Source organism: Pleurodeles waltl, chromosome 5 (genome assembly GCF_031143425.1).
Source record: "Pleurodeles waltl isolate 20211129_DDA chromosome 5, aPleWal1.hap1.20221129, whole genome shotgun sequence".
Lineage (NCBI taxonomy): Eukaryota > Metazoa > Chordata > Amphibia > Caudata > Salamandridae > Pleurodeles > Pleurodeles waltl.
In genome coordinates, this window is record NC_090444.1 from 961,282,500 (window position 1) to 961,307,585 (window position 25,086).

Here is a 25,086-nt window from a genome sequence, read left to right on the forward strand (position 1 = left end):
AAGGAGAGTTTAATAAAACTTTAATAAAACATACACAGTTGTCATATACACCCAATAAAAACCTTTATCAGAAATAACTTTTGGCATTAGACTGTAATGCTCAGAACATCCCCTAGAGGCCATCACAATGAAATAACATTTGTAAGAAACATGGTCACATAACCATATAGTTAGCCCCTAAAGGGCATAACCGCATGAAAAGAAAATGACCTAAAGTAATGCAGTGTAACCATATATTTAGCTCCTAGAAGGCATAGTGCATTACACATTTTCAGGGCTAGCAGGCCTACTGCAATGATATTACAAACAAGAACCTTAAAACACAAACTAAACTCAGCTGTAAAACAAAAGTTCCAAGCATGAGAGAAGTTAAAAAGTCACTGAATGGTGGGAGGGGTTAATATTTTGGGGTCCCCACTAATCTAGACCCGAAATTATCTAAACAGAAAGAGTATGTTGTGGTGAACATTTTGATGGTGGTCCCATTGTCCTAGGACCACCATAGGCTGACTTATGAGCAAAAATGTGTTGTAAGAAAATGCCCTGCAAAGCATTATGGAATGACCTAGTGCAGTGATTATTGTAGTATGTTTACCGTAATGCTCAGAACAGCCCCTAGAGGACACCACAATAAAAATAGCATTTGTAAGAGTCATGTAACCATATAGTTAGCCCCTAGAGGGCATAACCACATGAAAACAGAATGGCAGTAGTAATGCAGTGCAACCATATATATAGCCCCCAAAAGGAATAGTGTGCACCACATTTTCAGGCCTACCGCAGTACTAAGGCCCTTATAACACAAACTACTCCCAGCTATAAAACAAAAGTTCCAGCCATAAGAGAGCTAAAAAAAAAAAAAAAAAAAAAACATTGAATGGTGGGAGTGGATATTATTTTGGGGTCCCCACTAACCTAGTGTGGGGACCCATAGATGACCCAAACAGAAAGAGTGAAGAGTGTGCTTTGCTGAATGTTTTGGTGGTGGTCCCATTGTCCTAGGATCACCAAAGGCTGAGTTCTGGGCAAAAATGTTTTGAAAAAGAATGCTTGCAAAGCATTATGGGGTACATTTTCCTGAGTGCAGTGAATATTGGTGTATGGGCTCCACAACTGTGCCGAGAGAGCGCGTTGCAGATTCCTGTGTTTTTTAGTAAAGCATTTATCAACTACAAGTGTTTTGGGAAAGCTATGGAGCTTGAAGTGGAGAGCCAAAAGAAATGACTGATTAAGTAACAGTGTGAACAATGTGACCAGTGCTCCAATACCATTGATGGGGTTTACGCTTTTGGCGCTGTTTGCGCCATGGCTGCCATGTGGCATGAAGGCGAGAGACAAAGGAAAAAAGTAGTTTGCCCATGCTGAAGTATATCAGCAATCGTGCAATTATTCATGTAACAGGGTCAGTCTGCAACAAAACTGCTGGGTCGGTAACAAAACTGCCCTAAGGCAGGACAAACATAAAGCATTTAACAATGATATCAAAGGATTTCCGAAAGGGAAGCCCACGAACAAGTGAAAGTGATGGGCGTGGTTAAAAGCCCACAGATAAATAGCATCACGTCAGAAAGCGCTTGCCCGCTCGACCTGAAAAGAAGCTAACAACAAGAGCAGATCTCCAGTGGTGAAATCTTAGAGGTCCAGCCAGAAATGGCATAGACTGGCATGTTGGAGGAGGGATTGTTCACTTCCTGGAAGGCTGGAAACATTCCACTTCAGACTCATATGTCCTTCGGATAATAGAGAAAGGCTACAAAATAGAATTTACCTAAATTCCTCTGGACACTGGGACAATTAATACACAAAATAATTTCTTGAAAGTGACGTTGGAGTCACTGAAAATATCTATCCAATTATTGATCAGCAAGAATACTGTGCAGGACTTTCACGATCCTCAAAAAGGAAAAGGGGCCTGCCCAAGATTTTTTACAGGCCTGAAATTAAAGGGGGGCTTCGGTCTGCCCACAGACTTAAAGAATGTAAACTAATAGATAAAGAACATACACTTTAAGATGGAGACAATCCAGAAAATAATACCTATGAACACTGAGGGGTATTTCATGGTGATAATAGATCTCATGGATGTGACTCAGTTGCACCGGAGAATTAGAAATTTCTACAGTTTTGCACTTTTGGCATCCATTATATGTTCTAGGTGTTGCCATTTGTGATCAAATCTGCCTCAGGGTCGTCACAACAATTATGGTTATACTAGTAGCTTCTGTCTATCTTCAAGATCAGGTAAAACTTTAGGGGTGAGATACTAAGATACTAAGGGCCTTCACAAAGGGGAAGGGGTCCCTTAAGGATCCCCTTCCCTTTTGCGAATGGGTTACCACCTACTTGAAACTGGTGGTAAAATACGAATGTTTTGCAACCGCATTTTTGTCACAAAACATTCCTACATACCTCTGCGATTCAGTATTAGGAAAGGACGCCCTTGACAAGCCCCTTCCTAATACCGAATTGGTATGTAGTCACAATTCCAATTTGCTATTCGGTAACATGTTACTGAATCGCAAATTGGGATTCATACATGCCAAAAAGCATTTTTGCAATCGCAAACGGCCCGATTGGGCCATTTGCACTTGCAAAAATGCATAATACATCTGGCCCTAAGGATCTTGTCTGCAGGCTTGCACAAAGAACTAAAAATATATCAAAGGCCATGTGTCTTTGTACTTCCAGACTTAGGGCCTAATTTAGATCCTGATGGTATTACCTTCATCCCTCTGTGATGGCAGACCCGAGTACTCCGTCAAGTCAATGGAGATCTGACCGCCGTATTTAGTGTAGTTGGGTGTACTGCCACGACAGAGTGTTCTTCCTAGCTGTCAGGCTGGCGGGCTCCCACCGACCCTGTTTAATATTACAGTCCTGCAGGCATTGTTCTGGCAGCGGATTGCTGACGGAGGGAGACCATCACGGTAGCCAGTGTACATTGTATAATGGCAGTGGCCAGGGCAAAAAGCCAAGTAACATTCACCCCAAGGAAATTAGCCATTTATGTCCACCTACATTACACAACACACTACATACACACCATGATCCATTGCCACTCCACCACAACACGCACATACAGAAAACACATACTGCCATACATCCCAAAACACTACATGCACACATTATTGATACAACCCCCACATACAACACAATCGCAACTACCAACACAAGGACACACTCATCTATACAAACAAACTCACACAAAAGCACAACTACACACATCACAACAACAACCACAACACTACAGGACTCACCTGAATGTTGCACACAGCAGCACAACACCCAACCATCCACAACAAACATCAGACCCACATGCAAGTGGCACACAGACACAACCACTTCACCCACTCCAGCTCCCTATACCTCAACCTGCCAATTCACTCACTCATACACACACACACACACACACACACAAACACACATACGCGTACTAACTCACATACACAACTAAAAACACAATATGACACTTACAAGTTCCATTGCAAAGTGCACACGTATATAGTTTAAAACTGTGATGTTATTTTTATTTTGGTGCAAGTATTCATTTGGTAATGAATACTTACATTTTTTTTTATTTTGGTGTAAATCATTGATTTGTGACCTATACAGGCATGTATGTACCCATTAATGTCTGACATAGATGTCTTACAAACATATGCATGTCACAAGTTTTTTTAAAGTATTACTGTGACATGGTCATGTCTGCAGTAGTCTTGAGCTAATGTGAAGAGAGCAACCAATCTACAAAAGTAATGCGGAATGCTTGCCTTCTAGTCCTGCGACAACGGGGTTGTGTGTCCTCATGGGGCAGTGGTAGAAGCAATGGCTAGTCTTGTCTAGTCGTGTCCAGTCAAAAACGGTAGTGGAAATGGGAAAAAAAAATCAACTTTTCCTTCATTACACTTCCAATTCACCAACTCAGATATGGAGGTAACACCGCCACAGTTCGCTTGGCAGGAAGGCACATCGTGAATGGTTTGGCAGGAACAGTGGCTGGAGTCCCACTGCCAGCCAATTCCTTGCAGAGTCGGCAGTACTCTGGCGGTCTATCGTCAACATCTAATTAGGGCGGGCAAATTGCCAAGGCGGCGGACGGGTTTTCCGATGGAAAACCAACAAAAGGACTGTTACCATTAAGATCTAAATCAGGCCCTTATTCTTGCTGATGCTTTTTTTTTTTGAGAAAATTTCATAAAGTCTGTTTCAACCTCTCTGCCCTGATCTGAGAGAGATAGGTCATTCCAAATGACATTTGGCATAATTCAGAACAAGACAATGAGGCTTCAGGCAATCCTCGATTATTTTTACCCCTTTGTTTTTGCCACCAAGACCCAAGCATCCAGGCACAGGAACTATGTAAAAAGTAAATGTAAGAGAGAAAAGACAAATATTGTAATTTGTTTTACCAAGTACAGAGTTTGGCAAACTAAAAAAAAACAATTACCGTTTGAGTGACAAAACTCAACCCAAGGAAAGGGTGTTTTGTTATTTTTCTTAAAGAACCGAAGGTAGAGACAAGTATAATCAAGAAATAGTTAACAGAGGAAGCTCAGAAAAAAAGTGATTTTATATTCTGTTTTGCAAGACGTGAATTAACCCAAGGACATCTGATAACCAAGGTACATGTTAAAGTACATTTTGTGAGAACGTCACAGAGTAATGTATTGCAGATATTTACTTGTATGTAATATTGGCTATGCGATAATTCTGTGTATTGGTCTTTTTTCTTGACAGAACATGATAATACAAGAATGAGTATAGGTAACCCACATAGGAGTAGTAAGCGCTCTGTAAACACTACAATACAATGCAATACAATTTAAGACACTGTAAGCTAAAAACACTTGTTGTGGAGTTAGGATTAACTGTTAATGACTAATTGATAAGTGTATACGAACTGCATTGGCCAGGGGGCCTTTTCTGACAACAGGTGGGAACAGCACAGTTGTGTGTTGGAAGGTGTGAGATTAAAAAACACTTTAAAAAGTCTTGTACAGGATGGTTTATTGAGGGGCTATGCTGGCTTCTGCTTCCGCCTCAGTACAAAATCTACTCTTATAGATGAATTGCTTGTGGCCAAAATCATGGCTCCCAAGCGCCTTGACCCAGCTTCCTCTATTCGCAACCTTTGATACAGGTATACACAGTATCCTGCTAAGTTACCGGAATGTACACAATGGTAAATGCTACGGATCCGCTAAAATTGCTTGCCTTCTTTCATACCAGCTGTACTAAGCTAAACAGGGTCCTTTCATTTCCTCGACCACTAATGGATTGAAATGAGTGCTTCTGGGTTCTGGTCTTACTCCTGATCTTTAGGGTCTGTAGGGTGACAATTAAACACATCCTCATCAGATACAAGACTTGTTACCACATACACAACAAGAACTCCTAGATACTCTTTAAAATGTGGGACAGTGCTGGTATTTGTGGTTTGTGAATATGAGCTCTCTACCTTTCAGATGTGCCTATTTCTAAGTGTCAAGTACTCAAACTAGGAGTAATCTTTCACAACAGAATGTCTTTTTTGCCACCAGTCAATGTGGTTGCTATGTTCGCTTTTCACCGCAATGGTACTCTTGCCAGGGATGCTCCCCACCTATTGCTGTCCCAAACTAGAGCACTATTTCTCACAGTCATCATGTCCTTGGACTTACAGAACACAAAGGAACCTATACTAGGATCCCTCCCCAAACACTGAACAGACACCCTAGAGACAAGAAACATTAACATTGGCTCCTAACCATACAATGTTTCAGGTTTAGGACTTTTTCTTTGATCCATAAAGCTACAACTAACTTGTGGATGGATCCGTATATTTAGAAGGTTCCTGCCTTTCGAATTCCCTGCTACTCCACCTCTGCCTAGAACCTGATAGCATTGCAATAAGAGGAACATTGAAGAATCACATGCTCTGTAGTTAATTTGGACTTTAGATTACTGACCTTACTCAAACATTCATCTGGTTACCTCTCTATGAGCCCACATCCCTTCCTTTTATCCATTTGACTCTCTCAGCGCTTAGAAAAGCCTCCATCTGTGACATTAACGATATGTAAATAAACTCAAATCAAAATAAATAAATGTAGTTGAGAAGACTTTCTGTTATTTATAATTATCTAATCAAGATTGATGAGTGCTACCTATTAGATCAGACTCTTATTTGTAATTTTGAGAGGATTTGATGGACTATGTTTAATATCCAATCTAAAGGGGAATACAAAGCACCTAATTTGCCATATTATAAGGACATCAAACTCTTCGACACCAAATAGGGACAACTGTTGTGACTTGCCCCTTGCTATCTCTACCATCCCCTCTGTTACCCCGATCTCTGTGATCTCAAAGGTTGTATTAGGAAACAAGTCTTTAACCCCACAGTTTTGTTTCAGTAGTTGCAATTCCTTACCCTTCCCATAGCCTTCAAGCAGCAAAAAGTATTCTTTTGCAGGCTAAGGATGGGAAATGTGCACAACATGTAATCAAGGGATCAAAAGGCGTGATGTCTTTTCCACTACGAAGGTAGTTATGTGAATTGATATTCATGTCCAAAGTTACCCAAAGCTCCCAAGAAATCATGTAAAATACTCCAACATTAGGTGAGTACTTATGTATTCTGGAAGCCTGTGGCCATATTTTTTAAAGAAGATTCTATCACCCTTTACAAAACTGTTCTATGGATCCTTTATGAGATGATTTTCAATATTCAGCACAGGGAGAGATAAAAACTTTACTGAATGGAGGCAAACGTCCAATAGATTTGCAAGTATGTTGCAAAGATACCAAGATGGTTGCCTGGCATTCCCTAGATTTTACGAATTGTGGACAAGCTTTTTATCAAAATAAATAAAACCAAGATGTTTATTAGCCTTCCTTTAAGTGAAACCTGGTTAATAGAATGTTTGGTTCCTGATTTGGTAATTGTTATGTCCCAAAAACATAAAATTAAACATTTTGATGTTAAAATATGAAGGGTGGATATTGTTTTTAACAATAATCTCTCACTCATCCATCTTAATGAATTTAATAACATCTTACCCAAAGCTTTGGTTGTACACAGCAGGTTTCTCCACTAAATGTCCATCCATAGAAATCAGAAGATTTTGTTGATTAACTTGCTGGTCTAGGAGGTGCAATGTCAAATAATGCAGCTCATTTGATTCTTTTAAAGATACATTAATCTCAATGTCAAGTTACAAAACACTAACGAGTCTTGCAGAAGATTTATGCCAAATGCCCAAAGTGTTTGATTACACATTTGACAGGGCATGCATACATCTTATCTTTGTGCCAGAGGAAAGTGATGAGTATGTGGCTACTGAACACACAGCAGGGTTGAACCACAGCCTTGTTAGATTTGTTATCAAGTGCATTAAAAACTTGGTGGTAACAGAAAATGCTCTGATCACTGAAGGAGATGCTCACCTTTGTGCATTCTGCTGGGTGTAGTCTTGATCTTTAGCACTGAAATCGGGGGGCTTGGCCTGGAGCTCATGGAGTGAGCAGCCTATGGACGGAGCTCCGGCCCGGGATCCCCCATCTGCTTGTATCCTGACCTGACAGCTTCACTCCCTGCACTCCAACTTGCCCCCCCAAGACACAGTAGGGAGGTGAGCACAGGGAAATACAATTTTGCCTGCCGGCGGGCCCCGGAGGCAATCTGAAATGGCAGCGGTTGCCTGACTTTAAAATGGCAGACGGGATGAGCCCAACCGCAAGCGGAGCGAGGGCGGCCTCCAGACACTGAGGCTGACCGACAACTGAGGGCAACCTGAGGAGGAGCGAGGACGATGGAAGAGGGGGCAACTCAGCAGCCAGGGGCCATGCCGGACCCGGAGAGAGTCCGCTGGTGGCCCCACCACCTCTTGGCAGAGGCAGGCACCCTTTATTGGAGGAATGCACAGAAAGTTCAGAAGGCCCAAGGGCCGAACCGGCCGGGCCGGGCCTCGACGGTAGACCTCGACCATCTGGAGCCAACAGAACGAGCACGGTGAGGAGTGATTCCTCCCTGGCCCCAGCAGCGGATGAGACTGTGCGCTGATTGACAGCGTGAGACGGCAGTGGGCAGAGGTGAGGTTATGGGTGACCCCACTCCCTCTGTGCCTGAGTGAGATGAGGGTGCGGGGATTTGCATGCTGGATATCGGCCCTTCTTGGCTTGCGGGCGTTGTGTGCCGGAGACTGAATAGAGGGGAACAACTCTAGCTTAGTGGACCTTGCCATATGAGAAAACAGAACTGTGGCGGAGCGCTAGAGAAACATTACACAATGGGCAAACCCAACAAGAAAAAGAACACAACAGGAGCCCCCGAAATACAACAAGACAGTAGCGCCCCCTCTCCTACAAAAGTGGAGCAGACGACACTTCCCGATGCCCGAGCGAAAGGGCCCTCACTAGGAGATATATTACAGGCCATTACGTCCTCCAGGGAAATCCTGGAATCTAAAATCGACGCACTTACTACGGATCTGTGCCTCTTGAGAGAGGATCAAAGACACCTGGCAGAACAAGTTGCGACAGTGGAACGAAACATGGAAGAGCTCACGCCGGCGGTGACCCGGGTAGGAGATCGGGTGACTACCCTTGAGAAACACGTAGAGACATTAATGGCCCGCGCCGAGGACGCTGAAAATAGGTCAAGAAGGAATAACATTCGTATTGTAGGCCTACCCGAGAAACCTGAACACAAAGACTTAACAGAATACCTTGAGACCTGGATAAGAGAAGAGGTGGCACCTGAGGGTCTTTTGCGGTTCTTTGCCTTCGAAAGGGCACATAGGGTGCCGACGACGGCGCCGCGACCGGTGGTAGCCTGACTGCTACATTGTAAGGACCGAGACCACATCCTGGCTCAGTCTCAAAAAGGAGGGGAATTGAGAGTGGAGAACAGCACCGTCCACATTTTCCCTGACATCTCTCGAGAAGTGCAAAAACAGAGAGCAACTTTCATAGACATCAAGAAACATTTGGGATTACTGAACATTCCGTATGCCTTGCTTTTCCCCTCTATGCTGAAAGTCGCGGAGGGACGAGGGGTGAAGTTCTTCCGTACGCCGCCAGAAGCAAGGGAGTGGATAGATGTGCAGGAAGGCCCCACGGAATAAGGGGCGACCCGCGGATCCAGACCCAGGAGCAGACAACAACGGCGCAGAGGTTTGCGGTATGGGGGGGCGATGCCCACCACGGAAGAAGCCAAGGAGGAAAGACAGCGAGCTACAGCTGCCGTAGCATCATTAAGTGGGGGGACTCTAGCCCGCGTTCCCAGGAGATAACAAGAGTAATGTGAGATCAGACTCCGAAGGAGAATCTCAGTGCTCGACGGCACTAAGCATGGAAATGCTGGTGGTGACTTCAGGTACGTCCGATGATATAATCTGACAACACGGCCAAGATTTGCTGAGCTCGCATGGGGCCCATCTGCCGCACAGGATCCGGGACCTGCCAAGAGATGCTTGGCTGAGGCATCTGGAACAATGACAGGGAGACCACAGAGCAGACGGCTCCAAGTAGCTAGAGAAGACCTCTCACCCACCTTTAAAGAACTGGTTTCAGTTGGTAAAAGTTTGGATGGGGGGCTGTTTCGACACCTGTCCTGGGGGAAAGGAGTTGGGAAAGTTAAAGTTAATAGTTACTAAGTGGCCCACCTGCTGCCATGCCCGACTAATAGCTACGGAAGCAAAAGATGTTAAGGTGCGTGTCCATGGGGTGTGGACGCGCAGAGACACTTTAGATCTTCTGACTCAACCTGGGTGATCTGAGATATTACAAAGTGATCTCCTGGAATATAAGGGGCATGCATACCATGGCTAAATGTTATAAGGTACACTCCTATATACAGAGGAGAGGGGCACACATAGCAATGTAGCAAGAAACACATGTGACAGCAGCAGAGGGAATGGCGCTACAGAGAAGATGGAGGGGCCAGGCATATTGCACAATGTATTTAGCCTATGCGCGGGGTACCCTAATCTGGATACGAGCGGGAGTACCCTTCCAAATGATTAGCCCGCTAATAGACCCCCGGTGGGAGCTTTGTGGTTGTCACTGTCCGACTTAGGGGACGAGATATAGCGCTTATAAATATATACGCATCCCTGAGTTAGATAGATCCCACCCACCACTGAGGGTCTCCCTAGTCAACCCACTAGCTAAAAAAATTCAGGACTGGCAGGCAAAATGGCACTTACTAGATTCCTGGAGACACCTTAACCCAAGCACCAGGGAATACTCCTTCTACTCAGCAGTACACGATTTACATGTACGACTGGATACCGTCCTATGCACGCCTGTAGTACAGACCCAGATTAGAGAAGTGGAATATCTGGGAAGAACAATTTTGGACCACAACCCTGTTTTACTTTCTCTAACATGGGAAAACATGAACACAAATATACCTACCTGGCGCTTAAAACCTGACTCCTCTGAAGACCCTGCATGCCGGAATCAAATAAGGAAACACATTAAACATTATGTTGAAGATAATGAGCCAACGACCCCCTCTACCCAGATAATATGGGAAACATTCAAGGTAGTGCTCAGGGATCGGTGCGTTGCTACATCAATGGGGATTAGGAAGACACTGCTTAGAGAGATAAAGACGGCTGAGAATGAGTTGCAAATAAAAGAAAAATTAAGCCCTGAGCTGAGAAATGAAGTGAACGAGGCCAGAGGGAGAGTTGCAGCACACACAGAGAGGCACATGCAGAGAGGGATAAAGGGGGAGCACTTCTGGCATGGATGGCCAACTCTGCGAAATGAGGGACCCCCATATTATAGATCAAGACCCTTCTAGAGAATAGACTGTACCGACAGGATGAAATTAATTGTCACTTCTTTGAATACTACCCAGTACTCTATACCAGTATACCACACGTTGCGGGGGATGACATACAGGCATTCTTAAGATATCTACCGCACAGAGGTCTCAGTGAGGAGGAGAGTAATGCGTTGGGGAGTGAAATAGAGGCCTCAGAAATCAGAGATGCCTGGCGAGGGGAATAACCCCAGGCACAGATGGACTGCCAATAGAATTTTACGCCACATATGTGTAGGAGCTGATCCCTAAACTAGTGCAATTATATAACCAGGCACGCAAAACTGAACACCTCCCAAATTCCACTAAGGAAGCCCTGATAATTCCATTATTAAAACCGGGTAAACCGCCTGATGATAGCAGAGCATATAGGCCCCTATCTATGCTGAACTCACATTATAAGATCCTAAGCCAAATACTAGCGACCAGATCGCTCCCATACATGACCCGATTGATCCAGAGAGACCAGACGGGCTTCATCCCCACCAGGAATACTGCCCAGAATATCCGTGGAGTCATTTACATTCTAGATACTGTTGCCCCACATGTAGACACGGCAACCATACTGGCAGTAGACATAGAAAAAGCATTTGACAGCTTAGAATGGGACTACCTATATGTAGTCCTTGCGCGCATGGGCCTAGGAGAGGGCTTTATCAAATGGACGAAACTTTTATACACAGAGCCGAAAGCAAGGGTTAGAACCGGTGTCATGATAACTGAGCAATACTCAGTGGAAAGGGGCACCAGACAGGGTTGCCCACTATCTCCATTATTTTTTGCCATGGCTATGGAACCCTTGGCTGCCCAGGCTAGAACCACCAATTGGTATCAGGGACTGACACAGGGCGACTGGCATCACAAAATAGCGCTTTACGCAGATGACCTCCTCCTATTTTTACAAGACACCGTCTTGGACCTCAGAGGAGCTTGCGCTCTCCTAGCACTGTTCGACCGCTTAACGGGCCTACAGGTAAACTGGCAGAAATCATACTTGTACCCGCTGTGGGAGAATCGCAGGCCACCTGAAGGGCTAGAGAATGTGGCGTGAGAACCCCATTGCATGTCGTATCTAGGAGTTAGAATTTATCCCACTAGGGCTGACATCCTGGAGAGTAATATCGGGGGAGCCATAAGGGCATTGAAAACCAGCGTGGGTTCCTGGGGATCACTCCCGATCTCTGTGGCTGGACGAATAGCGCTTATTAAGATGGTAGTGCTACCAAGGATCTTATATTATTTTGCAGTATTGCCAGTCTGGATTCCGGTCACGTTATTCCGGGAAATCGACTCCTTACCCACGGCGTTCATATGGGGAGATGGGAGACGCACAGTGGCCCTAACTACTTTCAAGCGACCTAGAGCAGAGGGGGGCTTAGCGGTTCTGGATTTTGAGCCCTACTACCTAGCACCCCAGCTGCAGTGGCTAACCCAGTGGATAGCAGAGGGCAGGACTGGAACAACAGATGGGAACACAACGCCCCCCCCCTGTTTTGATACTGGCGGGCCTATTCCTTACTCTTACTTGATCGGAACGAGCACTCGCTCCAGAGACTCGGGTTCTCTGCTGGTGCTGGAGAAGATGCCTTTATAGGACGGGCACGACTACACCCTACACACCTGAGATACCGATGACATGGCTCCAATGGCTACCTCCAGCAGGCGACTGAAGGGGGCTGACGACTTGGGAGGAGGTGGGGGCCTTACAGATGGGAGACCTTTATCGCGAGAGTAACCTATTACCATTCGAAGATTTTCGACAGGCCCATGATCTGTCATGGAGCCACTTCTTGCTGCATCGAGCGCTGACACGCACTATTAGTGCTCACTGGTGCTTAAGAAATAGCGACCCATGTCCTCATGGGCCCAGCACTTACGTAATGACCTCCGATGGCACACAAAAAGCCATCTCTGGTCTATATAGAGTGATTCGCCCAGGAGTAATGCGCCCCCTAGACGACCTACGACATAAATAGGAGACAGCCCTTGGGACCCTCATACCAGAGGAGGCCTGGGACCAGATAATAGACAGAGCACCAAAGGTCTCTAGAAACACCAGGTTTTAACCAATACATTATTACATCATACACAGGGCACATCTTACCCCGAAAAGACTCTGGGAGCACCTACAGGTGATGGATGCAAAATGCCCCAGATGTGGTGAAGAGGCCGTGGAATTTATACACATGGTGTAGTCCTGCCCCCACTTGACCACTTACTGGAACACAGTGACTACATACATAGTGGAAATCATCGAGCAAGAAGCTGAGTGCACACCAGCCCACTGCCTGTTGCACTGGTTCCCTCACACTCCCAAGCCAGGGCAACTAGCAAACTCCAGGATTTAGCATACATTTTGGCCAAATGAGAACTGACAAAAAACTGGAAGAGTTCAGCGGCTTCAGTATCCAAAGCTGGAAGAAGGAGTTAAGGCAATGTGCAGAATATGAAAGTTTAGTGCTGAAAAGGGAGGTTACTCAGGGAGGGGGTTCCCCCGACCTTATGAATGCTTGGGAGCAGATTGTCACAGCATTGCAGGAAGAAGTAGAGCCTTCCCAAAAAGAATAGACTACATACAACACCAACCACATTGTGTAGCGACACTCCCTTCAAAGTAGAACATTAGCAGAGCAGAGGCCAGAACATATACAAGAAATATAAATAGGAGCGCACCGAGAGGCACCCTGATGCAACACAAACTTAGGCGCAGCCAGAAATCATGGCACAGGGCAGGGCACAGGTGGGTGGCGAGGGCACGGGGTGGGTTAGAGCTGAAGGGCGCTGCATATTGTTAAATCCTAGTCTGTTGACCAGAGCAATACACACACCCATGTTTCCCTCAAGCGCATATACAATGAGACTAAGATGTACTAAGAAGGATGAGCAAGAGGGTGTTATATGCTTCCTCTGCCATGATTCCCATGCTTTGAGATTGTATAACGACAGCGAAAGTAGCGACAAATCTGGCATTGAACAGATCTGTTCATGAACCTAGGCTGAATGTATACAGCCATTGGGTACCCCAGTGGGGTAGTTGTTGTTGAATTGAAAAATCAATCAAATCTGTTTAAAAAAATAAAATCTGTTTAAAAAAATAAAATCTTTAGCACTGAAATCAGTTGGACGACCAGATTTCACTGGTTTATGAAAAAGAAAACTCAAAAGAAGGACACGGAGTCCTTGATGACGCTGAATCATCTGACAACCTCATACTGTAGGGATATCACTCAGGCAGGATTCTCACTTCCTCTAAGAATCAGAAGATTTCCTGTCACAATATTGTTTAGAATATCTAAGTTTATGGATACTGCACTCGAACTGATTTGTAAAACTTTATTTTCCCTGGCCAGTGATTCATGATTGTATTCATCATCTGTATATTTGGTTACGTTTCAATGTCATGGCAAATCCAAGTACTTTGTTTTGGTCATGGGTATTTTATTTCATGTTTAGAAAAATGTATGTGAAAAAAGTATTCCTCATTTAATTATCAGCTTGGGTTATAACTGCTACATATGATAGCCAACATGTGTTTTGCTCCATGCTCTTGGGCCTGTGAGCTTTCACAAGGACAGTTTGTTATTTACTGGTTGTAATTTGAAAAGTGTTGCATATAAAGTTACTTTCTATACGTAGAGTAAGTGGTATGGAGTACCATAAGCGCTGTCCACATCCACGTGGTTCTTGGAGGATGTATAAGTGAGTACCCAGGCATTCATAAACCACCCAGTTTTCAGACGGCACTTTTGAGACTGCGTGTAACTGACATGATGGACGTAAAGTGATATTATCTGCAACCCTTCTTTGGATATTAATTTTGTAATCACTGGGGGATTACAAAATGCTTCAGGTCCATAGAGCCTTTGGTGGTTCATTGAGGACGTACACGAGCACTTTGTCCGACCTACCTCAGTGGACTGTCTCATGTGTCGCACATAATGAGTTCTTCTAGAAGATTTGTTAAGATGCTCTTGGAGTTAACAATTGTTATTGGTGTTATTATTTGGATATACAGGGCTTCATATGAATCTTTCATTCGAACAGAAACGTTCCCTAAACCCTCTGTGTCTGCTGTGTGTTACTTGCAGTGCACTGGCCGAGGCAGCAATGGGAAAGAAAGTACTTCATATTCCGTACAGGGACTCTGTCCTGACAAAACTCCTACAGTCCGCTCTGGGTGGAAACAGCAGGACTATTATGGTAAAGCTCTTTTTTCACTTTAAATCTGGTACCGAATGCTTGACTTGGGGAAAGACCTATTGCAACTTATGCGCATTTCTATGTCCTTAAAACAAATACATTACATCGAATGACCGAATTATTAGAGTGCTGAATATAGTTAACTCAAATGTGAACTGGCAGTTTTCTTCACAAAGGTTTACTGGCACAATCGCATACATCTTGACGGGTCTAAGTAAGCTGCAAACATAAATTGAACGTTTAGATTGCACTTAACCTTATTACTCACACCCGCCATTTAGTCCGCCTTTTCTGTATACGTGTTAGCTAAATGTGACTCTCGCTTACACTAGGGACTGTGGAGCATCTCAAATAATACACTTAACATATGTGTATTTGGCTTACTTTTACATTTATTTTAGGAATGTGATCGAAATTGTGTCTCTAAGGAATACTGGATCACTTCGCAGAGAAAATTTTTATCGCAGCAGGATGTCCTTTTATTTCGTAACGCAGAGGGACAATTTGAAATATTACTCATTTACAGTATGAGTTAGCGAGAAATTGTGACTTTCACTATTTTTGGTTAGGTGCAAAAGCTGGGATTCCAAACCCTGCCTCCGGATTGGAAGGAAATGCCATTCAGAATCTGTTGGCCTTATCAGATGCCCTTACAGCAGCTGCCAACACGGCTAAATTACAGTGATCATGTTTTAAAATATTTGGGATTTTTTATCTACAGTATTTAGAATGGTAAATAAACCTCCTGGGATCGTTTGTTTAAAATTAACAACCAAGCTAGTGATTCACGTCTCGTCTGAAGGGTGGTAAATGCTTCGGGGTGCCCAATGGGACAATTTGAAAATCTTTAAGTATAACAGACAGTATTAATGCATAGAGCTAAAGGCACATACTACCTAAGGGACAACGAGTGAGTGAAAACAGTAGAGGAGACTTGGGCACTGCTTAGGAGCGGGCTGAGAGAGGATGCTTTAGGGCGCTTATTAAAGGGGGTGAGGGAGCATTGGACCTGGCCACCTGGTGCACAGAGAGAAAGGATAAACCCGCTCACGTCCCTGCACGCTGGAACTACCCCTACTTGACTGCACCCCAAAACAGAGTTAGCTTATCTTCGGGTCCCCTGCCAGCCCGAAGGCGGCATTACCCATATAACCCTGGGGTAGTGCCCTGCTTCCCCTAGCTGCCGCTTCTAAGCTCTGGAAGTAAATGGTGTTAGTATTGCACGTTTAATGGTACTCCCAGGATTTAATAGGGCCAGGAGCCTGAAACAGTTTGAGTGTAGTGGTGTAACAGAAAATGATAGGGGACCCGTACAATATTTGTTAAGGTCCCCCTGAATGTTCGTACCGCAGGTGGAGCGACTGCAAGCTCAGAACACTGGGTCAGGCCACGTCGCAGATAATCCGAGGCCTGGGGCCGAGCCGGGATAGTGACAGGTGGAGATCTACACGAGGCCTTCTGTGAAAGTGGCCCTCCTCTGATGACAAGCTTGGTACTAGCTTTCAGGATGATTCTGTGTTTTTTTTTATAGCTAAACCTCTGGTTGATTGGTTGATATACCAGCTAGTACTAAATTACAAGATCTTCCAAGGGCTTTTGGAAAGAGGGACAAGACAATATGAGTACGTTTATGGTAGTCAGTTCAGGAAATGGGAAAATATTACTGAGTGAACTCAACCCATAGACTGTAGTGGCAACTGAATGGTGGGGGTAGAGCCATGAGCGGTGGATTCATAAGGGGTGGCGCCATGATTGGTGAACGAAAGTCAGCCTGTCCATTAAATATTTTTCCAAACTCTGGTCCCAAATTACGCAGCATGGAACAATGTGATAGCAAAGGTGTTCTGGCATACTTAATTGGTCGGAAACAGACTGCAGTTTCAACTATAATAGGTGGTTAAGGCTCTTGCTGCAGATGTACCAGTATCCAGGAATTTCAAATGGTTAATGCATTTGCTGGAGAGCTCCATGCACACTTTGTTGTCACAGGTTTGAATCACCACTATAAAATAGCACACAGGGTTGATAAACCTGCCAAGGGCGGCTCCTCCGCTAAGGTAAGTTGTGGTCAAAGCTTGCAACAGGTTTTTTATGTAGAAGTTGGTTGTGACTCATCTGTGTTTGTAGTATGGTGTGAGTTCCTGGCCTTGTGCTAAGTTTTACTAGCACCGTGTTGTTAGACATGACAATCTTGGGTATTGGCTCAAGGACCAGGGTCATATATTTTGGATTCCTAACTGATGCTCAGTATGTATGTACCATGTGTTGTGTAGTGTAGCTTTGTAGCAGTGTATTATCACATGAGGGACATGACACTCCTCGCAACACAATGGGGTCATACGTGGTGACAACATGGTAGCCCTACAAAGCCTGGACATCCCAGCCATTTTGACATGTGGCATTACAGATGAAATGCAACAATTAGGCCAATTTTAATGAGTAAGTGACAGTGCACAACCCAGCTCCAACATTGGCAGTTTTGTGCTGCATCATTTTCACTATGCAGGAATGCACCATGTGTAATATGTTTCTAGGCAACCCTTTGTTGTCCCCTGCGCCAGCGTCTAACATGCAGCCGTGCACCAACACTGCCAACCTTGCACCAGGGTGCTTGGCTAGCTGCCCTGTGGAGGTAGATATATCTGTGCAGGAAGGGACACTTTTATATACATATACTGTTTTCATGGGCAATTGGCTCTTTCTGTGTGTGCAGCAGTATGCAGCATGCATAAGTGGCACATTCATATGAGGTCAATTCACAGTCTATTTCCTTATTGCAATCTGCAAATGGCACCCTTGGGGTGGTGTTTGATGTTGGCACTGCCTCAGGTTTTAGGTGGCACTTACATCTGCGTCAGCGTCATCATGCTATGTAACTTGTGGTGACACACCTACGGCAACAGACATTTCAAACCCCTTCCACGCTAAGTGCTGAGTGGGAAGGGGACCGATTTACAATGTGGCTCCAAGTCACAAAAGAGTGGTCATCTGTCAACTTGTACATACAGTGCAGGCCATGACAATGGCACTGGGGGCTCTTACATATGTCCCTTAGTGATCTTGAGTGGCAGCTGGTGTTTGTGCCAGCCATCAGCTGTCCAAGGGTGTGTATCCCATTGTTTCAGGATGATCAACATTACCACCAGTGTCTCTCCTATCTTCTAATACATAAATCAGCATTTATACTGTAAACACATGCACAGTACAGGCTAGGGGATGGGGCTCAGCTACTTAGCAAATGTGTCCCTTAGCACAGTGCATGTAAGGTCAGTGATGTCCTAAAAACTCCTACAGGGTCCCACTATGGCATCCATGATCTGCACTGTCTAACAATGACTCTGCCCCATGGTGGGCCATTTATTGTTTACGGTACAGACATGAAGGTGTTGTGGGTCAGTAAGTGGTCCTTGTGAGGTGGCACTACAGTAGGTGTGGTGCCACTTCTCACAAATCTGACACATGGTATGGGATGGCCGTTAATTGGTGTATGCCATTGACATTGCTGTGCTATTCTTTGTTTGGTGTAATGTGTGTGTGAAGTGTACGTAGTAGCCAACCTGGGGGCACTTGTAGTGGTTAGAGGACATCTTCTGTTAGCAAAGGGTACATATGTGCACCTGTCCTTCATGTGGTGTGCCTGTCAAGTTGTGGGTGTGTTACGTACATGTGGGTGTATGTGTTTGTGCTATGCACTGATTGTGCTATGCTGCAGAATGGTGCATATGTGTTGTTACCTGCACATCTGTGTTACCCTGGCCATGTGTTTCTTGGAGTGGCGTATGTCTTGCGTGTCCTACAGGGTTGGTGTGTTGTGTGTATATTGCTAGGTTTGTTGACTTACCCACAAGTAGGCCATTACTGTATTGGCCATCCTGGAAGTGTTTGTTGATCCTGCTGTTCCTGAATATGTAGGTGTCATGGATGCTACCAGGATACTTGGCTAAAATGTTTGTAAATAGTCACGGTGGTCCACTATGGGCTACATGTTTATAGAATGCGTATGTTTGCGGTTCCTGTACAAATGTTCTGTTGCTGCAGGTGGGACAAGTCGGACATGGGTGCAGTTAATTGCACACAGCATATGCGGAAAGCCAGCAAATTGGTAAAAGCACTGTTTTATCTCCTGCTGCATTTGCTGGGTGATGGGGAAGCAGATGTGGTGGGGTGTCAGACAGATGATTGCGTCTAATACCTTTGGCATGAAGACTGAGAAAGACGGCTGTGACACGCCAGCAACCAGTGCACATGTTGTCTGGAATGAGCCATTTGCCAGCATAGGCAGGACAGCTAGCAGCTTTGTGACAGATGGTATATTATGTGGTGTCTGCAGATTGTGTTCGTGCTGTCCACCTTGTTGATCAACATTGCATAGTAGCTTGCTTGGGGGAGTGGGAGATGACCTCTTTTGCACCATGTATTCTCCTGTTTTCGCAAAAAAACAATAAAGTTCTTTATAAAAAAATTAATAAATTGACACCCAGGTGGCGCTAAAAAATGGCGCATGCCACCGCTAAGCTTTTTGACACAAAACTGCGTTTGCGCAGTTTTGCGTCAAAAAAGTGTAAACATGAGGCTGAGAGCCTTAATGGTGAACAAATACGGTGCCCATAGCAGTATCATTGAAATGAAATGGAAGAGCAAATCAAAATCACAATACAACATCATCATCAATATGTTTTAAAATTGCTGAATGGAAGTTACTAAATATAAACAGCATAAGTCCTCAGGTGATCATACAGTAAGAATCCTGTAGTGGAAAAATAAAAGGATTGCATGAATATGAGTAGCAGTAGTTCTTGCCTTAGGCCCTAGTCGACAATAAATACTGTTGAAACAAATCACACACGTGACCGGATTCGGACGCATTCTGTTTTCACCAGATATGTTGTTATATGAAATATATCCTGGATAACTACCAAAGTGCAAAACAAGTGATCTTGGCAAGTTAAAGATCTCAATAACCACACTCTACGGTGTGGAGTTTCTGGAAGGCAGGACACTAACCTGAATAATGTTTAGTAAATCTTACCATTTTTTTATTCCCAGATTGCAGCTGTAAGTCCAGCAGATATCTGTTATGAGGAGACTCTGTCAACTCTACGCTATGCAGAGAGGTACATTTTTAATACTTATTTCCCAAATGTGCATGTAATGCACATGACATATGTGCCATCAAAATGTGAATGAATAAATGAACAATTTATAAAATGCACAACTCCTTCAGACCCAACAGTCCTGAATATTCTAAATACATTGGTACATAATCACAGTTTCCTAGAGAGTTACAACATAGCACTAATTCATAAATGTAAAAGACATTTGTTGTGTACCCTGCTTTAACATTTACCAGAAAGTTAATTTATAGTGCTGAGAAGTGCAGAGATCTGTACTTCATTGCCATTATAGTGTTTACATGCATTTGCTTTCAGGTATATATATTGAAATACTTTGGCTTCTTAGCAATGAAAGAGACTCCTATTTTGACACATCGCTTGTTGGTGCAGTGAAGCCTTTTTAGATCACAGAGCAGCTGTCTGATCTGTTAAAGAAAGCTTGGAGCATTCAGAAAGTTGACCTAGATATACATTCTGCCCATTGCTTTCCAGTGGCTTTGTAGTTTGTAACACATTGTTTTTGCTTTCCATTTGCAGCCTTTATTTGCTTTAGGCTGTCCAGCTTGAGATCGTACCTTCCCTTGCCCAAACCTTATTTACACTATCCTTCTGAGTGCTCCCTTTCTGTAAACAGGCCTGTAAGTCTTGTTCTTATCTCGACACATTTGCTGTTCATTCAAAGATCGAGGTCAATTGTCAGGCGCTTTCTTCCAAGGGTGCTTGTTTTCTTTTCTTTCTCTTACTTCAAAGTGAGAGGATTCATGTGACAATCTTGCTGGATACTGGGAGTAGGTAAGAGATTTTGTCTAGCACACAACAACATTTAATTGAACTGTGTAAGTATTTCAAAATGTATCACAATTAGGAATACAAATGAAGCACATTTTTGGTTATTTCTGAAGTGTGTTGGAAACAAATACTTTAATATCATCAAAACACATAATTACACTAGATGATTCAATTGCAACACATTTTCACCTGTGCATTCTATAGTTGTATTAGTAAAATTGTATGCCTCTGCAAATGTAATGGACATTTTGTGTTGTCTGTATTGGCAGTGTGTTTCCACACCATGGATATTCAACTCCATGCCACTCCACTCTACTCTGCACCACTCCACACCACTGAACCCTACTCTGCACCACTCCACTTTACTCTGCATCACTGCACTCTGCATCACTCCACTCTACGCCACTGCACTCTATAGCACTTCACACTACACCTCTCTAGTCTACCCTGTACCACTCTGCTCTATGCCAATTCACACTTCACTCTACACCACTGCACTTTTTGCCACTGCACTCTACACCACTCCAGCGTAGACCACACCAGGCTACTCTGCACAACTCCACTCTAAACCACTGTACTCTATGCAGTGATGTCTGTTATTGATGATAAGTGGGAGGGTGGGGAGATGGTGGGATAAATAAGAAAATAATGTACTTACCTGCCAGCCGCAGTCAGTATTCTGCTCCGGTCCTGATTCTGCATAGGCTGGTGCACACTGGGCATGCTCCCAGCCGCCAATCAAGATATGGCTGTCATGCTAGCAATACTGTTTATCAACACGAAAGCAGTGCTGTGATTGGCCTGAGCAGGCTGGTTTAGTGCTCACTCAGGGCCTGGGAGCCTGTGCCTCTTTGCCACCTGACTGTTGCAGCATAGCTGGGTGGAGAGATCTAAATGCACATGTCGGTTTGGCTAGGCTTGGCTAGCGGGCTAAACCGACATGCACATTTACTGTGCGCACAACTCCACCTCCCCCTGCTGCCATTATGGCCCCGCCCTGCCCTATTGTCAGTGGGCTCTAGTGCCCTACGAAAAATAAAATGATGATAAAATGGCTTTATTATCATTTTATTTTTCGATTTTCCCTCTGCTCACAGCGGGTGGAGAAGCTCCTCCACCATAACGGAATAGTCGCTGCTGACTCTACGAGTCACATAATTATAAACAAAAAAGGCGGCAGGAAGGGATAAATAACCTTATTACTTTAAGAGAACAGTGTTCAATTCTGGTCACTTGGGTCAATTTCTTTCCCTTGTTTATTTCAATTATTATAAAAAAGGTCAGCAGTAGTTATTCGGTGTCACATTCTATCACAAAAATTAAATGAATACATAACAAAAATATAAACAAAACATTACAACAATTATACCAAAAACCTAAATCTTAGAGAAAAAGGGTTATGCCCCACATATTTACTTTACAACGTGGTCACTAACATAAATTTCACATTGTAATCCACAGAAAACGCAATGGTAGTGGGTCTTTGCTGCACACAGCTGTCTAATACCTATATATTTATTTCAAAAGGTATCGTGTAGTGCATATCAAATTTCTTAGTTATAGTCCATTAATTTGCAAGCCCACAATCTTGCAAAAAATGTGTCTTTTGCTGCACACAGCTGTCTAATACCCATATATTTATTTCAAAAGGTATCGTGTAGTGCATATCAAATTTCTTAGTTATAGTCCATTAATTTGCAAGCCCACAATCTTGCAAAAAATGTGTCGACGCGTTTCGGCCTCCACAATCAGGGCCTCATCAGGACTGAACAGGGGCAATATCGTCTCTATAAAAATCAACAATAAACAATAGCAGAGCAGTAAGTCTAACCTCAGAGTGTGTACCAATATCAACAGAGGCATGCGTGTCCCGTCATCTATCACAACGCTCTTACACCACTGTGTGGGAAAGGTGACGCCAATTTCCAAAGTTAAAAGTGTTTACTTACACAAGTGTATGTCAATAATCTAAAATGAATCACATGCTCAGTGTTGTATAAAGGCATGCAATGCTCCCATATGGAGTACCCCATGAGGCACCATGAATTACCTTTATTTGGTTGAACAGAGACCTACTTGTCACTGGACATATCTGCTTGTGTAGAGAAACCTATCCAGCCCAGAAATACAAAATCGTATTAGTCTGTTATCTTGCAAAGAATACAAACTCTGCTTTTTAATTCATGTTCACAACGTTTTGCTCTGGTCGTTCTTTGGCCTGTAGTTTAAGAATCCAATATAATCATATGCCCTCGGCTGGCAAGGGGGGGCAACTCTTAGCGTGACCCAACCTGGCGGCAGGAAACAAATCCACAATCTAGAACACAAAAACGAAAGCTATCATATTAGCGCGTCGCCTGACTTAGAGCACAACTGTGGGCTTCCCGGTGATAATACCGACCTACCAGAAGTACCGTCCGTGTCTCTCTACAGCTCTCACCGGTGGCAGAAAACTCATCCCTCGCGTGTATCTCGTGGCATCGCTGGAAGAACTCTCGCGCGCTAAGATTATAAAGTTGTCGGTTACAGAACTCGCGTCTGTTTCTGAAAATGTCAGAGCACTAGCTTGCGTCTATTTCAGTTGTGCAGGGGGACCACAGCGGCCATCTTAGTGGAACTGATTGTATCATCGGCTACTGATGCACGCGGTCTACCCAGCATTGTTGTCAACAGTCTTTAATTTCTACGGGGATAAAAAGCACTACTGATCCCGCAGATGGGCAACAACGATGATCTAATTTCCTCTATTTCAATAGACCTGATGTCAGGCACACAGCACCGACGAAGTCCGACTGACTAAGGGAAACGGGCGGCCAGCTTGGTAGAGAAATTCCCCGCTCTTTCTAAAATTTGCTCAACATTGCTAAAAACAGATAACACAGCAGCATCTTGTAACGCTCTATAGCATACATATTAAAACAACATCTCTCTTATATATCTACAGAGGGGAATACTTATAGTTCTTGATATCCATGTGTTATGGACCCTACAGGTTTGCGAGATGAGCACTAAAGCTGCACTGATAATTACACGATATACTGTATATTGATCAACTGATAGAGACTCCCATATCTTATCTCTCTGTTTCACATAGTAGTCTCATATCAGTCCTGTCAGCTCGCTATCCAGATAGTGTCATCAGCTAATTAGTGTCCACACTTCATCACAATCATTAAGTCCAGTTTTTGCTGTTTGGAATTTTTCAATTAACCTTGCTTCCAGTTTCAATAGTTTCGTTGTTATTGACGGTCCATCCACTTTCGGTTGTATTGCAGCTAACACTGTCCAGCGTATATCTTCTGCTTTATGTGTGAACTCCAGAAAATGTTCAACCAGTGGTGCTCCTTTTACTGCACATTTGATTCTTGAGCGGTGTTGCAGAATCCGAGTCTTTACTGGTTGCGAAGTTTGTCCGATATATGCTTTATCACAGGGACACATAATACAATAAATCAAATTTTTCGTGTTACAATTCGTGAAATCATTTTGTACATGCACTTTGTCATTTATTTTAATCTCTTTAGAGTCTTGCGTATATTGACATGCTATGCATTTCCCACATCTATAATGACCCTGGACTGCTGGTAACTGCAACATTGTTCTCAATTTTTTTCTTTTTTCTGGTCCTGCTTGAGCTGCTTGAACCCACTGATCTTTTAGGCTACTTGCTTTCTTAAAAGAGAAGAGAGGTTTTTCTATGTTCAAACCATTGATAATCTTCCAATTTCTTTCAATGATAGATCGTATTTTATTAGCCTTTGGGCTAAACGTGATTATGCATGTCAAAGGGATCTCTTTTGTTCTTACTTTAGGAACCAGAAGTGATTCCCTTGGTGTGAACCAAGCTCTTTTAGCTGCTGTTTTAACCAATTTTTTAGGGTAGCCTCTATCAATTAGTTTATTTGTCAGTTCTTCTGCATTACACAAGTAATCCATTTTTTCAGTGCAATTTATTCTTATTCTTAGGAATTGCTGATATGACAGATTTTCCTTGAGTGTTCTGGGGTGACCACTGGAGAAGTGTAACAATGTATTGCGATCTGTAGGTTTTTTATATAAGCTCACTTCTAATTTCTCATTTCTACTCAAAATCCATAAGTCAAGGAAATTGATTTTTCTTTTATCTTTACACATGGTGAATTTAAAGTCAACCGTCCGGTGATTGAG

General features: G+C 43.7%; 1 protein-coding gene across 1 annotated transcript in view; it reads left to right on the forward strand.

Moving 5' to 3' along the window:
* Positions 1-25,086, forward strand: part of LOC138297073 (kinesin-like protein KIF28) — a 783,037-nt gene that overhangs the window by 302,587 nt on the left and 455,364 nt on the right. Inside the window, exons 7-8 of the mRNA XM_069236578.1 lie at positions 14,905-15,016; positions 20,063-20,130. Of these exons, the coding sequence (XP_069092679.1) occupies positions 14,905-15,016; positions 20,063-20,130 (180 nt within the window). The remainder of the gene's footprint in view (positions 1-14,904; positions 15,017-20,062; positions 20,131-25,086) is intronic.